Consider the following 16878-nt stretch of genomic DNA (forward strand, 5'->3'; position numbering starts at 1 on the left):
ACCTGCCAGCTTGGCACCACTTGGATTTCTTCTTTCTTTTTTCCTCCCCCTCCTGGAGATTTAACATTTGTCCACAGTTCTCCTCGTGTGCTTCAGCCAAAGCTCAATTTAAAATGATGTTGCTTGGAAAAAAAAAAAAAAAAAGGGTGAGCAGCAAATTTTTTGGAGGAAAAAATGGTTTAGCACGTTAGGGGAGGTGTAAGAACATAATTTAGAATCCAACTATTTGAGAAATACTGATTTCCCTCTGTTATTTTCCTGTGCTGGTCACCTATTTCCACATTTTCATGGAAGAAAAAATAATCAGTGACTGGAATTACCATGAAAACTTCCCCTGTATTCAGGTGTGGAGCCACCGGTTCCTTCCTCAAAGGAAACTCAGGAATAATTGGGAAAATGAAGAAATTACTTGTGAAATACCAAAAGAGATTTTTTTACCTGAAGGAAGGCGCTATCCATGGAGCTGTGGAGCACAATCCTGCAGGGGACTCAGGCATCCAAAGCTGTGGTGATGCTCTTCCTTGAGATAATGTCCTTTAAATTTCCTCTAGGGCGCTTTTAAAAGGCAGCGCTGCACGGCTGCACCATCTCGTGGTGTGGCCGGGCCCTGCATGGCCACAGCCTTTAAAACCCTGGGGTTTTTTCCATGATTTCCACTACAGACACATCAAATCCAAATGCTGCCACTGCCAGACCATGGCACGGTTTGGACCACCACAATCCAGAGCCCTCCAGGCTTTCCTCCCTCGTGCTCCTTTTTGGGATGCAATAATCCAATCGTTTTCCAAGCATCATCATCCCAAGCATTTGCCTGATCCCTCTGGTTGTTATTCCAAGATCTATCCAGCAGCTCAGGGATCAGACCAGGGGATGATCACTCATCTGAACTTGCTCTAAGGTCTGTTACAGAGGATTCCAGTGAGACCAAGGCTCCAGTCGCTATTTAGAGGAAAAATCAGAAGGAAAGTTGAGTCACAGAGCTCCAGCCCCATGATGCAGAGCCAAGGGCAGGACCTGTGCGTGCTCAGCCTCAGCCCTACTCCTACACAGCACCTGGTCCCTCTCAGCTGTGACTCTTTTCCAACCAAAATGACTCTGTAATTCTGTGATTAAATGGGTTCTTCAGGTCTTGACAAAAATCTTCCCCTCTTCTAGATGCATTTGCTTGTGAAGGAAAAAGATGGCCCACTTCAAGTGCACTAAAAACCCCACAGATACATTTCACACCAATCTCTGGTTCTCAGTCTCTGAGGGTACAGCAGGTATTAACCAGGGAATTAAGTAGGGATTAGAATGAAAGAAACCTAACAGCACTTATAAAATATTTTTCCTATTAAAACACACACATGAAAATGCCAGACTTCCACCTTTCTGTGGGTTTGTCTTCCAGCAAATGCTTAACTTGCAACCACCTCCTTCAGCCTGATCCTTCCATGCAGACCTGACTTGGGACGTGTGCCAGGTGAGAAACTGCTCCACATGGGCACCTTGAGCCAACCCAGCTCTGGCACCAGGCAGCTCCCCCAGCTCCTCCTTTCCCCCTGGGGATAAATGTTTGGCTGCAGACTGGGTGACCCCAGAGCTGTGCCAGGCCAGCTGCTCAACATCAGCTCTCACAGCAGGCACTGCCACCACAGAGGTGACACTGCAGCCTGGGAGAAAGGCAGCGATCCTGATCCTCTCTCAGCCCCACTTACCCCTAAAAATCCAGGACAGGCGGGTGAGGAAGCAAACAGTGCTTCAGGGATGCTGTGAATGTCACACAAGGGGCTGCATGCAGGGACTGAAAGGGGTTTGTACAGAAACCCCAGCAGCCAGCAGCGCTTCTGCCCCTTTATCCTCCCCCACAATCCAGGATCTTGCTCCTTTTCTCGGCTCCATCTTACAGGCTTCAGTGGCCTTGGAAAGCAGCCAGATGGATTTATCCAAAACCTCAGCAGGTTAACCAAAAGGAACAGGAGCTGAAGCCTTCTGCCAAATCTGCTGCCAGAGGAAGAAGGCCTTGGTGCTCAGCAGTCAAAGCTTTCATCTTTATTAAAGCAGCTCCCAAGAGCTGTGAGAGGAATGGAATGAGAACTTTCTGGCCTGATTCTCTGAAGCCTTTGCTTCCCCCTCCCAATGTTTCCCCCATGGAGAATGGCATGTGAACAGAGAAAGGGGGATTTCTGGGAAAAGACCTAAACTATTTGCATTATCAGACATGAAGAGAATGAAAAAAATAACACAGATAGTTTATTGTCAAACTGAATCAAAGCATGAAAGAAAAAAATTACAAGGTTACACTGTAAAGAAATTTGGTTTTCATCACAAAAGCTCATTAAAATCAAAGAAAACAACCCATTGTCAAGCCAGCAACTCCCCAACAACCCCCCCGACCTTTCAAGTGCAACATCTACTGAAAGGCTGGGAATTCAGAGGTGGTGACATCACGTTTGTAGGGACAAAAGGATCACCCCTCATTATCTGGAGGGCCAGAGGTTCTCCGGAGGGGTGGCTGAGCGGTGACTCCTCTGTTCCCTTGGAGCAGCAGCAGCAGCAGCAGCAGCAGCAGCCGCCTTGTCCTTGCTGGAGCGCAGCCCAAGGTGAGGAGGCTGCCGGGTGCCAGCGGTGCTGTGCTTGTGTCCAGCTTCTCCGGCCATTTTCACCCCTCCAGGAGTGTCCACATCAGAACCTGGCTGCAAAACCGAGCGACGCCAATTCCAGAAGGGTGCTAGGAGCAGCACGGGGGACACAGCCACAGCCAGCACCTCCCAAACCCAGCCTGGCCTCACCTGAGCCACGGCCAAACCTCGGCAGCAGATCTTGGTGCAGAGACAGGTTCCTGCCCCAGGAACCCGGCTGATCCCTGAACAGTCACAGACACCTCGCTCCCAGCTCAGCTCCTTCCCAACAAAACCCCTGGGAGCTTCCCAAAGCTGTGCCTGCCAACCTGCCCGAAGCACTGGGTCACCCACGGGTCATTCCTTCTCCAGCAGCTCCAGAGGAACCCAGGAGAGCTTTGCCCAGGCTCCTGCCAGCGTGGCTGGGCTGGTGGGAAGCCTGGATGGCAAAGGTCCTGTGTCAGGGAACCTTCTGGAGGCTGCATCCCACCTGGAACAGCCCTATCCCATCCTGCAGGGAATTGCAGAGCACTTGGCTTTCCTTCCGAGTCAAAAGACAACAAAAAGAGGGGCAAAACCCACTGGAAAGCCTAAAGGTGTACAGAATATTGTGTATTCAGTTCTGCAGACACTTGGTTTCTGTCAGCACAGAACAACAGGATCTTTCTCACCACTATAAATGAGCTGTTTTATGAATTTTGAAACACTTCTTTTATGAAAAAAAAAAGAAAAAGAAGAAAAAAGAAAGGCATCTTTATCCTAAGTAGCAGCCAAGGAGATTGGTAAAATTAAAAAACAAAAACAAAACCAAACCAAACCTAAAAAAAATCAAAAACCCGACCAACCAGTAAAAAGTAAAGGCAGGCCAGGTCATTCCAACCGATCACAAGACTAACTAAAAAATATTTTTAATTGCAACTAATGTGCTATCTTCAGCCAGCTGCTAATTCCAACAGGCCTGAGGTTTTCTGCTCATAAAGCATCAATAATATGTGCCTTTTCCTAGAAAGGAAGGCTCTGCGTAAGTCATACTGTGTCAGATAAAAAGTCCCAAAATAGATTTTTCCAACCAAATAAAGTGTTTTATTCAGATATTCATGTGGATATGGCAGTGATGTTAAGAACAGCTATTCAAGTAGCTGAAGTAAGCCCTTCAAAAGAAGTCACACAGCTTTGAGACTTGAACAAATTATTGTATGATCTCATCCAAGAGATCTAAATAGCTGGAACATCTGCAAGAGTCGCCACCAATTTATTTAGCAGAGTTCATCAGTAGTTCATCAGCTCTGTTTGCACAAGCAGGTGCCAGGGCAGCCACTGAGGAGTCCTGCACGTGATGGACAAAGGAGAGGGGGAGGAGGGAAGGACAGAGATGGGTGATTTTACCCTCTACCATGGATGTGCATTAGCAGGAGTGAAGTCCCTGCCTGTTACTGCAGAAATGCTTTTTCCCAGACAAGTATTACATGCACAAGTAACTATATTGTTAAAATTTTTTATTTGTGACAGTAAAGAAACCATTCAATACCTGATTGACAACACTCCTCTCTCCTGCAAACACTCATATGGTATCTGTAGTGTTTCTCAAGTATTGCTGGATTGTTCATTGCATCAAAGTGTAAACAGCTCCATCATAAGGAACAAAAAAAAAAAAAAAAAAGGAAAAAAAAAGAAAGAAAGAAAGAAACATTTCCATTGCTTACTCCTCTGTTGAGGAGCTCCCAACAGATCTTTAACAAGAAATAAGAGAGAGTCAGCTGGGATTTTACAACATCATGTGAAACAGAAAACTGACAGCTGGTTTTGCATAGTTAGCCCAGAGATTTTGAAGCAATTGTCCCACGCCAGTCTCACCCGCCCCTCCTCGCCCCACAAAGGCAAAAAAAACATCACAGCACCTTGGAATCAGAGGCACAAACTTGTTTTTGTTTTACAAATAGGGCTGTGCGGAACTGTGGTTTATTAGGTTAAAAACAATCTGTCCAACAGAGGGTTAATGCCTTCGGAAGTCACAGAGCTACAGATTCTTTTTCTTGTTTTTTTTTTTGTTTTTTTTTTTTTTTACACTGAAATTTCAAAAGCTGCAACATCAGCACACACCAGTGTCATTTAGATACTTTATTGTCCCCAACCAGTCTAATCAAAATCATGCTGTAAGAAAAGTGATTGCGTACACTGACAACCAAAACGTCTCCAGGTGTTGAGTTTCTTCCACGCGTAACTTTTTGCTGTTTTAATAAAGATCAAAAGGGCGAAACAAAGAGACAAAATTATTCTTCCAAAGCTACCTAAATGAACACAGCAATATTGTACATTTGCCACCATCTCCCCATGCCCAGCCTGCCACGCTTCCTGGTGTGAGCAAGGATTCTGAGCACAGCCCTAAGGTTACAAATGGCAATTTCACTGTTAACGCTCCCGTTGGAGTTTCAAGGGTCTAAGGCATTCTGCCTTTCAGCTTAATTTAAAAATACCCATACAGGCAAAAAAAACGTTTTTTAACCCAACATAAAAAGGACAACAGAACTTCAGGCCAGGCAGCATCTCTTTAGAATGACCAACTGGGAAAAGACTTTTTTAGTATTTCTATAATATCCAGAAACAGAATTGAAACCCAGGGTTTATAACAGCCCTGGTGACCTGCATGCAGTAACTGCACTTCAAAATACGCAAGAGATTTAGGGAACAAGTTGTAGGTTTGTTTTTTTTTTCCTATTTGAATTTTTATTTTTTTTTTTAAATCTCGTATTTAAAATACAATCAAATACCCGTATTGCAAATTTTACAAACATTCCACTCGTTCTCTGACTTTATGGACAGAACTCTATTGCTTTTTTAGAATCTAGAAACTCTAAATATATAGCGTATATATATCCACACAAACTCAGCACTTGAAATTTCAAGTATGATGATAGTGTCAAAATAAACAACTGTGACAGTTTGATCCCTTTGGCCAAATCTGAATACCCAGGGGAGTCCAAACCTGATTGCAGAGCACTCTGAGTTTTATTTCCATACAAGATGGGTGGGTTAAAAAAATAGAACTGATCAGAACTTATAGAAAATACTCTTAATACTAACAGAGATCAAAGCTGTGCTAAGTTTTTTTTGTCTTTGTATTGTCATTTTAATGCTGTACTAAGTTACAGTAAGTTGGGCTTTTTAAAATTTGGGGGTTTTAAGAGCCAAAATAATACAGTCCAAGTGTGGTTGTACAGAACAATCAGAAAGCAAACATCAGAACCGTTCCTCCAGAGGCTGGTGCAGAAGTTCAGTTGCCCATTCTATGTGGATTTGAAAACAATACAAGACACTTTAATAATATAATCAACATTCATTCACAGACTTAAGGCAACTGGTTCATGAAATCGCTGCTTCCAGAGATGCAAACGGGTGACATGGTTTGTCTCACGTCCAACAGGTCACAACTGTCACACGGCCCTGTCTTGTGGCTTATTTACTCATTGTCTGATTGTTTGGTCTAATGCTAATGAGAAAAAGTCTTTGAATTTCTTCAGCCATTCCTCTCATACCTGCAAGACTAACTACAACCTGAATACTTCCCTGCAAACTGCACTGGGGCCCAGGGGCCACAGGCACAGTTGAAAATACTGCTCAGAGAACAACTTTTTTTATTTTATTTTTTTTTGGCAGCTTACAGTTTCGTTACTCTGGAGTCAAATACAAAATTAAACCATCTTAAACTGAAAGTAAACGTTAATGGACTAACCAGAATCCATACGTCCTTTTTTTTGTTTGTTTTTTTTTTTGTTATATTTTTAAACAAAGTAGGCTTTATGTTTTTTTTTTTTAAATTTTTAAACTTGACAGTTTATCTTTTTGTTGTGGCACAGATTTATACAGTACTAAGGTGATGCCAGCTGGTTAAGAAACAAAAGGGTGCTGCCCTACAGACTCACGGGTGTGACGGGACTGCGTCCAGCACCCCCTGGGCCCAGCCACAGCTGGAGCACAGCTGGAGCACAGCTGCACTGCAGGGGGGGCTCAGGTTGATCCTGCACCCACCACCACCCACTCACTGCCTGTGCAGACTGGCCTGCCCCTCTAGGATGGATTTGTTAAGCTGCTTCACCAACGCTCTTGAGACAAGGATCACAAGCCCCAAGTCCATCGCTAAGGAATTTTGGTTCTTTCCCCAAGTCATCGGGACTTTTCGAGGAAAAGAGAAAAGGCAAAGGGGGTCTACAATTCAGAATTTAGCACAAGGCTAATTAGAAGCACCAAATAGTCCATTTAGTCTTCTCTGATGACAGCCAAATGCAGCTGCACTTTTTATGTTTGCAGATTTCTGCTGTGGACTGAAATAACTGAAAGGTGACACTGGAAAGCAGGGGGGGAAAAAAAACGTGTGCCTTGTTCTCTAAAGGCATAAAGTATTTAAAAATCATTCATCTGAAAAGGTACCTATGGCACTGCAGAAGATGTTAAGCAGGCTCTCAGATTCAGAGATGAGTCTAACTCAACTCCAAAGCCAGAGGATCAATTTTAGTCTAGGCTAGTAACTTCTGCCCTTCCAGCAAGACTTGATACAGCTCCTAATCTGCACCTTACACCTTGGGGAAAAAGAAACACAAATCAAAGGTGTGGGCAAAATACTTCCTGCATTTTCACGTATCAAAGAAAGGAGAGGGCTTCATCTTAATTAAAGAAAAAAAAATAAAATTCCTTTACAGGTCACCTTTAACTGGGTTCTCTGGTATATCAGATACCAGTGGATTAATCCAGGGGGGTGGGTTATGAAGCCTGCATTTTATTTATTGCCCAAGTTTGCAGCTTACAGAAAATGTCTCATAGCACAGGCACAGTGGCAAAAACAGTATAACAGCCGATGGTCAACTCCATTTGGTGAGTATACAGTAGCAGCAATTTAAAGAAAAAAGTACTCCAAACAGCTCAATATAGATCCAGCTTACCCTTACTTGGGTTGTTTTGAGAAAAGAATGTTAAATTAATAAATAGATCTCCTCGCTGTTCTCCCAAGATAAAGGTTTTCCAAAAAAGAAGAGGCATGGCAGTTGTGCGTAAGCAGAGACAGCAGAACTTCATCTGTCTGGTATTAAAGGTGCTTTAGGTCTATCAGCCACCTCGTTTCCTCAACTCCATCACTCCCCTAAATACTCAAACAACTGCAGATATGTTTTAAAACTGTGCCCAAAATCCTCATCAGTGAAACACGTTAGTGACCCCAATTCACCTCTCCCACGAACGCCTGAACCTTCTGAGCATGACAAAGTGTAACACAACTCAATGTCATCGTGGAGACAGGAACCCAGCATCTTGGTTTCAACTTTTTCCTTTGTTATATATTACAGTGCTCTATAAATTTTTTTTTTTTTCCTTTTTCCTTTTAAAGCATTTAGACAATACAAGACTAAAAGATGTCTGGAAATACGTCTTATACAAAAATGAATTTTTATCTTAAAATAACATTCAAAAAGGCACTTCATTCTGTAAGAAAAAATTCAGAGTCAGGTCAACTGCTCTAAGCAGGGGGGTAAAATTGTCTGCATAGTGGGAGGGGAAGAAAGGGAGAGAAATTCAACTGCTGAAATACAAGCTTCTTTTTTTGGCATGTTTTAAGAAAAGCTGATCCAGTAAAAGATGTCCATTTATGAAATTAATTAAAAGAGTCCCATTTAAAATAGCTTCTTTTTTTTTTTTTTTTTTTCCTTTAAAAAAGTAGTCTGAACACATGACCTTAGGAGTCAGGCTTCTGAAGGCTTAATAGCATCACTCATGATTGTCCTTCGTGTCCAATGTAACAGGAAGATCAAGAGTAGCACTTCTGACAGGGGTGACCTCCCCAAAGCTTACACTTGAAAGAGCTGAAAGAGATGGAGACAGCCTCTAGCAACTGCAATCTAGGAGCAGGAGTCAGTCAGAGTTAAGGGCTACCTGTTGCAGAGTTTATGAAGCATACTGTAAACTTCTTCCTCTTTGCTTAGTCCTTCAAAGAAAGGAATAAGATCTAGCAGCTCTGTGTCTGTCATGTCATCAAACCAGGACTGCACAGGCACCTGAAACAAAGCAACCAACAAACACTGAGAGGCCTTCACGACGGAAGAGACACGTGAGTTTTGTCTGGGTAGGTGTTCTGTAATCATCATCACCATGCTGTAATCATCATGGCAATTAGCTGCTCATCACCATTCAGGTGGAGCAGCAGGTCCAAGCCCAAGCAGGACAGCTGACCTTCACCTGCATGTCCAGGAGACCCACACAACCCCACACTGGGCAGCTCTCCTTGCTTTGTCTGCATGGTATCCAGAACAGACTGGAAGGCAGACACAGGTTATGAAGCTGCACTGACACTTTATTTACAGGCAATTTTTTTTTTTTTTCCTTAAATTTTTTTTTTCTCTAAGAATTATCAGGGTGAGTCACCAAGCACAGGCAGGCAGCAACAACCCCTTCCAGCACAGGGTTTGGAGTTTGGTTGTTAAGTGCAGAACATTGTTCAGGTTCAAATGTTAGATCTAGTGAGTGGGTTCAGAAAACAACACATATAATAACCCTTGTGAAATATGTAGGCTGGATTTGGGGAAGGTGCTCTGTGTATCTTCACTATGGGAGCACACTGAGGTCTTTTCAAGACGCTCTTGGATCTTGTTACAAGCTCTGGTTTCAGCAGAGACTCGAGTATCAGTCAGCCAGCAGCACTTTTCTATACATGATTAAACTACTCTGACAAGGCCCTTCATTTCATCTCCCAAATTTCTACAGCTCATTATTTTCTTGGCACTGATTTCCGAGATACCAAATGATGATCTTGGATTGGGTTTTTAATTTTAACCATGAACATAAATTAGAGCTACAGGTCCTGATTATTATAAATGGCAGCTTTAAGCCATGTGTGGCACCAACCAGAAAAATGTTTTCACCACATCACTTAGGGCATCACAATATTAGGATCTGAACTTGAAAGCTGACTGCTGGAAGATAAATAGCTCATGTTACAAAAAAAAAAAACCAAACAACCAAAAAAACAAAACAAAACAAAAAAAAGCTATTCTGGAGAGGCAGGACTATGCTCTTAATAAAAGATTTTAGCAGTTCACAAAGAAGGCAGCCTAAAAACATCAAAGCAAACAGTGTACAGCCTAGTTGTCTGAAAGTCAGCAGATCTGAGAGTTCCAGCTCCTCCTCTGGCAGCTAAAGCAGATGTGAGCAGCTGCAGTGGCTGCAGCCACGGATGGAGCACCCCAGAGCTCCTGGAGCCGACACAAACACACAGGGAAATACACACTGCTCCTCATTGCTCTCCCCCACAGAACTGCTGCCTGCCCTTTATCCATACTCCTAAACCTTGATGAACTTGTTGACTAACAGTTCTAATTATGGAGTTATGACAAAAATAACTGAGAGAGGAGCCTTAACAACACAACAGGATTTTGATTTTTTTTTCGTTCCCTTACCCATAAATGCAGATCTCAGTAGCAACCAGTAAAGCATTAATTACCTTGCCTAATAAAATACTATTCACACAATAAAAAAAGATGGGAGCACCTAAAGAAGCTCAGGCAAGCCATTCTTTCTGTAATCACTACTCCAAAGAACTGAATCTGTGCTGCAGGGCAGCTTTGTTTCTCAGAGCTAGGTTGGTTTTTCAGGTTCCACACCACTTGGTGATTCTCAGAACTGCTGGACCTGGAGCCCGCAGCCACGGCTCCGCGCACACGAGCGCTCACGGCTGTGACACGCTGTCAGGATCAGTTTGTCCTTCAGCACTTGGCAGTGAACCCCAGAACCCACCTGCAGCCTAAGAAAACACCGAATCTGACACAAACCAGCGCTCTGAAAAGTCTATTTTCTGAATCACAAAACCTGGGCAAGGGCCAGGGAGATGCAGTCACGCTCGAGTGCTCTGGATACTTACTGCATTTTCAGGATGGAAGATGTAAGATGCAGGAGAATTATCTACTATAATAACTTTACTCAGCTCACGGCCCAGTCGACTCAGATCCTTCACGTAATTCCCTCGGTGGAAAACACAGGATTCTCTAAAGAGCCTTGCCCTGAACACACCCCAGCGATCCAGTAAGTCAGCTACTGGGTCTGCATACTTAAAAACAGAAGTCAGAAACATCGAGTTAGCAATGTGCAGGTGAGGCTGATTCACAGAGCCAAAGAAGAGACATGAAATAATTTCAGATAAAATGCCCTTTTTCTCCATTTTCTTCCCTGCTCCTTGTTAATTAACTCACTTGCCTGCAAACCTGAAGTGATTAATAAAGAGATAAAGCAGAAGTAGGACAATCACCTTTCTAGAGAAGGCCAACTTGCACTCTAAATGTTTTCTGTGATTTATTGATTAGATTTTATTCTCAGGGCCAACAAAGTTACCCTGAGAGTTCTCCAGAAGTTGATGGATCCAGAGATCTCACCTACCATTACCATAAAACCAGCCAATGCTAATAGAAAATCAATATGAAGCTTTTCCCCAGCTGATTTGTTTCCATGTGCCTCTGAAGATAAACTGCACTGAACAAATCTGAGCCTGACGTGGCTCTGCCAAATGATGCCCTTGGAGCAACTGAGTCAGCAAGACTCTTAAGTTTACCAAATTGCATAATTAGGGCCAAAAAATATCAGCTAAAGATGTTATTAGTAAAAATACTCATGTACAATACCAGGGAAATTCTCACTTTTTACATAAGATGATACTTTAAGTGAGGCACAGCTTAGAATCCAACAATTTACATAAACTGACCAAGAAGAAGTATCCAAATGAACTCAAACATGAATAACCACATACTTGAAAACGGTAGTTATATCTTATTATTGCACAACAGGCGTTACCATTTTCCTGTATTTTAAACCGAGAAAAAAACCTGATGTTGAAATCAATCATCTTTCGATTATGAAATAAAGCACATAATTTCAGTATGAAATTGGGGCAGTATCTAGGATTTTTTCAACATGACTGAACAGTAAAGTGGTAAAGAGAATGCAGGGAAAAAGGCTTTATAGAAATCAGGGTCCTGTCCCCTTCCACCATCTCTACACTGGGCTGGAGCAAAAGCTTGCCATTCTAGAGCATTATTTAGAAATCACCAATATCATTTTACAAACAAGACACCACAAATACAATACACTGAAGGAAGTGAAGAATTCCAGATCAGTCTACTACTGTAAGATCTACCACAAAATCTACCTACGAGCCACTACTGCTACTGCAGAACCAGAGGGCACAAAATATTCCTGGGAACGTTTCAAGCTTTGCAAAAAGGCCTCATTTTCTAACTCCAGGTTGCAATTGCACCTTGACAGAACAAGAACCCAATGGTTCCCAATTTCCAGTGAGTTTCTGAGTCACTGGTTGATGGTGTGGACAGGGTTTAATTCGGTGCTTTATTTCATGCCCAGCTTTAATGTGCTGCTTCACTCGCACGCTATTTGTTCTAATTTCTCACTATAACCATGGTAACTTGTGAGCCTTTCATATTGGCATCATGAGCAATGCATGGAGGCTACATTATGAGACAAGCCCATATGTGATGGTGTTACCATGGAAACACTTACCCACACACTAGCAGACAAAGTACACACTGTCAGACAAAGAAGCAGAAAAGAAGGGGAAAAATTAAGATAGTACCAACTGTGGAAATAATTATCCATAGAAAACCCAACCAAAAGTCCACTGACCAGCACCAGAAGGGTTAAAGAGATGAAGGCAGGAACAAACCTTGGCTAGACTGGCTGTGAAGAGTACACATTCAAAGAGCTCTCCCATCCTCTGAAGAAACTCGTCCACATGTGGTCGTTTCAATACATAAACCTGGAATGATAACAGCATTTAGGTCAGATGGTGCTCAAGGAAAGAAAAGAAAAAAAATCCAAAACCACTCCTGCAATCCCAGCACTTGAAACAATAGTTAACAGGGAAGCAGCTCAAATGAAATGCTGGGGAAAAAGAAAAGTATGCAAGATAAAAGTAGAGATCCCATAATGAGAGACTGGCAGGCACGGGCTGCCAAGCCCCTGCTGATTCTGCATCTGCAAACACCGAGCACCAGCAGGAGCGGTGCTCCTCGGAAAATCTCACTGGAGGCACAGGGAGACAGGAGTGCTTCTCAAGAAGTGAGGATTCAGATCTCTCCACCAAACCCATTCTGCTGCTGGAAAGCTGCAGAGCTCCACAGAAGGAATAAATCTGATGAAGCCTCTTATGACAGCAGGAATTGCACAACAGGGACCTGTTTTCCTTCTGTGGCTGACTCTTTCACTCCTGAAATGCCAGGTGCCAAGAGCCATAACTCATTATGGAGAGTGATCAAGCCCTCCAGCTCTACACAGAACTTTCCTCACCAAAAATCTTCACAGCACCATGCACAATGTCTAAAAACGCTGGGTTTGAAATTTGCTGACCAAGTTCTACAGCATCTTCTAAAGAGGGACCTTGCCAAAAGATGGCAAATTCCCAGGATTTCTCTGCTCTTCAGCATCCTGCCTTCAGCAGCACTCTGCTGCCCTTTAGCACAGGCTTGGCTGCCTGCTGTCAACAACCTGATTAGCAGATATTAAAACCTCCCTGCCTTCTCCTTCCAGAGCACACAAGATGATTTTGTGCTCGCAGAAGATACCAAAACAAGCAAACTGCTACTCAGAAAGCTTGGAAACAGCTCACAATATACTGGGAAGCTGAAGAGGGGAGTCTGCTTGAAAAATATTTATCTGTCTTGTTTGCAGTTAGATTAAAAGTTTGAGAGAAAACATTGGCAGCATTTTATCTTCTTTTGTTTGGCAAATAATCCCTAATACTGGAAGTTTCAAGTGGAGAAGTCTGGCATAGAGCTGAATTCAGGAGGAACTGCAAGACTGATGCTATTTCAGGAATTTCATTCTTTGATATGTAAAACTAGATTAATTGTATGTATTTTACTAGATTCCTATTAATAAGAGGTAAAAAAAAAAAATTTAAAAAATCAAGGTACCCAAAGAAAAAGCCTGAAGGAGAAAAATATGGAAAGAGCAGCTTGAACTCAAGTGTAACAATTAAAGCCTTCAGCAAGAGAAGAAAAAAAGAAACTGTGTAATTGAAATTGAAAACCTAATTTTGAAAGCAAAGGGTTTTTTAAAACACATATGATGGAGCTGTACCTTAATGACTGAAGCAGAAATATTAATTTTCCCCTTTATGCAGCATACAGATCATACCATAAAGTCTTTATCTCTTTTAAGTTATTTCTATGAAATTTATCTAAACTATTTCTGGCCACAGAAATATTACATTCAAACTTTGATACAGATAACATTTTATAACACAGATTTTTTTTTTTTTTTTAAACAACTATAGCAGCACCTAACCCATCAAACAATTGTGACATTTTATGGATTAAAGACAGTTAACAGATGCACTTCAACAGCAATCTCTTTCCAGATAATTACAGCAATGTTTCCTGTATTTCACCAGGCATAAACCAAGTAATTTCCTCTCCTATAACAACGCAATTAATTTTTCATTTAATTCTTTCTGCATGAAGTTGTGCTGTAGTATTTCCTCTCCAAATTCTACCTCTGAATTTTTTTTTTAAGACAGAAAGACAGCTGCAGTCCCTCTGCATCTGGGTATCCAGAGAGTATCCAACTTCCCAGATGTGAGAGGAAAGACAGCAGGATCCAAGTTAATAATTAAGTTCTCAATTCTTTAGCCTGAAGTTTTATTCCTACACTTTTTTTGAGGGCACAAAAGGGGAACCTCAGAGTCTTAACATCATTCTTGGAGAGCAAGTCCTGGAATTTAATATTAATTTCCCATTTAAAGCCCAGTGCTTCCAGCCTCAGAAGAAGAAGTCTCCTCTTTGCTTCCCATCCCTATCTCTGCCCCTGTCAGTGAAGTATTTCCACTTGGAATGTAATTACAAACTCCCTGCCAAGGATCTGAACTTTGCTGCTTGCAACACAACCCACCTCCTGCACCAGGAGCACACAGTAAATCAACCCAGAGCTGCAGCCCCAGAGCTCTGAGCCACAGCTTGGGCTGCATCTGCCAGTCCTTGCAATAAACACTCTTTTGGCTGTTTTTAGGGCTCCTAATGCTGCACCTAATTCAGGATTAGCTGTGAATACACAGCATTTTTAGTTGGATGGTCTCCCTTCTGCAGTTTAGGGCTCCTGATCCACCACAGAGCGCTCACAGCCTCCCCTACTTGGGTTTCTCCTGCTGCTTTGCCTTAAATCTCTCCCTACTGGGATCTGGCCAAAAGATTTGCTTCTCGTGTTAAATGCCTAATTAATAATAAATGTCATCTCTTAAGATGAAGTCTCACCAAATCTTCCCCTTAATTATTTCCCTCTGTTAAAAGCCCCAATTCCTTTGCCTTGTTTGGGTTTTTTTGTTCATTTTTTTCACTAATTTTTCTTTTTTTTTATTTTATTTTGGCAGAACAACATATCTTAATACTCTGGATAGTTATTCTCCTTGAAGTTTTCTTTGAGAAGTCCTACTTAGAGTCTGGAAGCAACTCCAAAATGTACTGGTATCCTGGGCTACAAAATCTCTTTGGTTTACTTCACATAAAAAGCTTTCTTCAGCTGACAGTGCAGCTCTTTTCTCCTCTTCCTTCTCATTTGGAAATTTTTCCCCTTTACTTTGTTAGTGGCTGGACTTGAATCTCAATGCTGCATGGTTATTTGTGGCTTGGCTTTTTCCTCCACTGCCTGATGTCTTCAGTTGAAATCTCTAGACTAACTGGCTCCTGGTATTTTTCTGAGATTTATATACTGTCTTCAGGGCATTAAAAAAAAAATAAAAATCCATCCTTTTTGTACTGTATGCCCACTGTTTTTTTCCTTATCACAGCAAGAATTTAGAGGAATATAGTCTTTTTTATTATTATTATTATTTAAAATGAACCCTACTCAACATTTTAAGTACAAATCAGGCACTAGGCATGTTTCCACAGGATTCTTACAGCTGCTAATGGCAGAACACAAGCAATTATCTTTGTTTTCAAGCATTTCATACTTCCACGTGAATTTTCTATACCCCAAAGCAACCTCAGCCTACAGAGACTCAGTATTTGTGAAACCCAAAGGCAAACCCAGCTCATTTTCAATCAATTTAACAGGACACACAGAACTGCCTTTCAAAACCAGCTTCACAATGAGGAAATCTGCAAGTAATGACCAAAACATCTGCCCATGACAACTCCAACTCCTGTAATCTCCTGTTTCATGTCTCCTCTGAGCAGCAAGCAGAAAATCCCACGTGTCCCTCGTGGGTCACACAGTTGTGGCCGTGTCCCAGTGCAAGTAACCAAGAATAGGCCAGTTAGAATGGATACAGCCTATCCTGGATTACTTGAACCAGGCCACAGCCTTCTGCAAGAAAATCCGTGAATTCTGTGCTTTACAGGAAGGAAATTTATTATTCAAACAGCCTTCCCTCCCACCTTCATTAAAAAAAAAAAAACCAACACAACAAATTTTGCATATTGTCTTCAAAGTATACATGCCAAATATTCCTTCAGCTCTCAACAATTAAAAATAAGCAATTAATTGAATTAACTCCCCCCTCGCCCCAGGCAGTCACTTAAAAATTAGTTTTACTCAATAAACAAATTATATTTAAAAATTCAATTCAAAGGTACACCAAATCAAACTCTTCCTGGCTGCCCTCATTATTCTTGGGGCAACAATAAAAAAGGCACAAAGGCACTGGAATTCAATTTGGATGGAAGATGAAGGACAGGCATTCCCTAAAAAACCTTCCCCCACTGGGGATTAAAGCTATATTTGATGCAGTTTCTGGTCTGGGGGCTGTGGTCACTCTGCACTTGGTCAGTGGGAAGCAGAGTCCAGAGGAGAGGATTGTTCCTGCGGTTAAATCGAGGTGCCAAAGGGGTTGGACATCTCCCTCCAGCCACCACTCCCACCCTCACCGAGCCTCCTTGCAGCTCCAGCACATTCCACTGGATTTCCCACACCTTCTCCCCTGGAATTTGGAGGAGGAGGAGACCAGCTCTGATTTCCTTTCACCCAGAGTGGAAGGAGAGAAGTGGCCAGAAGGGTCAGCAGAACCCTGCTCCTGTAGCTGGGCTTCACCCCCAGCACAAAGCGTGGCATTCTGCCCCAAAACTCTGCTGGCATCCAAAGACCCACAGGAGAAAGAGAGGGAGGTTCCTTCACACCTGATTTATTTCCTCCTTAAAATAAAATGACAAATCCTTTCAAAACATAAGGTAATTTAGGCTGGAATAAGAAAGATGGGAAAGGGAGAAGGGATGTTAAGAAAAGCTGTTTTTTAATCTAGTGA

At 42.3% G+C, this 16878-nt stretch overlaps 1 protein-coding gene across 5 annotated transcripts in view; it reads right to left on the reverse strand.

Annotated features, from left to right (window-relative positions):
• Positions 1–4079: 4079 nt before the first annotated feature.
• The window catches only part of CTDSPL (CTD small phosphatase like), a 79606-nt gene continuing 66807 nt past the window's right edge, over positions 4080–16878 (reverse strand). For all 5 annotated transcript variants that reach the window (XM_005527772.3, XM_005527776.3, XM_005527774.3 and 2 more), the window contains 3 exons: positions 12307–12399; positions 10498–10683; positions 4080–8638 (listed from right to left, as the gene is read on the reverse strand). In XM_005527772.3, the coding sequence (XP_005527829.1) occupies positions 8513–8638; positions 10498–10683; positions 12307–12399 (405 nt within the window). In that variant the 3' untranslated portion in view covers positions 4080–8512. The remainder of the gene's footprint in view (positions 8639–10497; positions 10684–12306; positions 12400–16878) is intronic.

This window comes from Pseudopodoces humilis, chromosome 1 (assembly GCF_049639895.1).
Source record: "Pseudopodoces humilis isolate 2021_Gansu_Grassland_sample_001 chromosome 1, ASM4963989v1, whole genome shotgun sequence".
Classification (NCBI taxonomy): Eukaryota; Metazoa; Chordata; class Aves; order Passeriformes; family Paridae; genus Pseudopodoces; species Pseudopodoces humilis.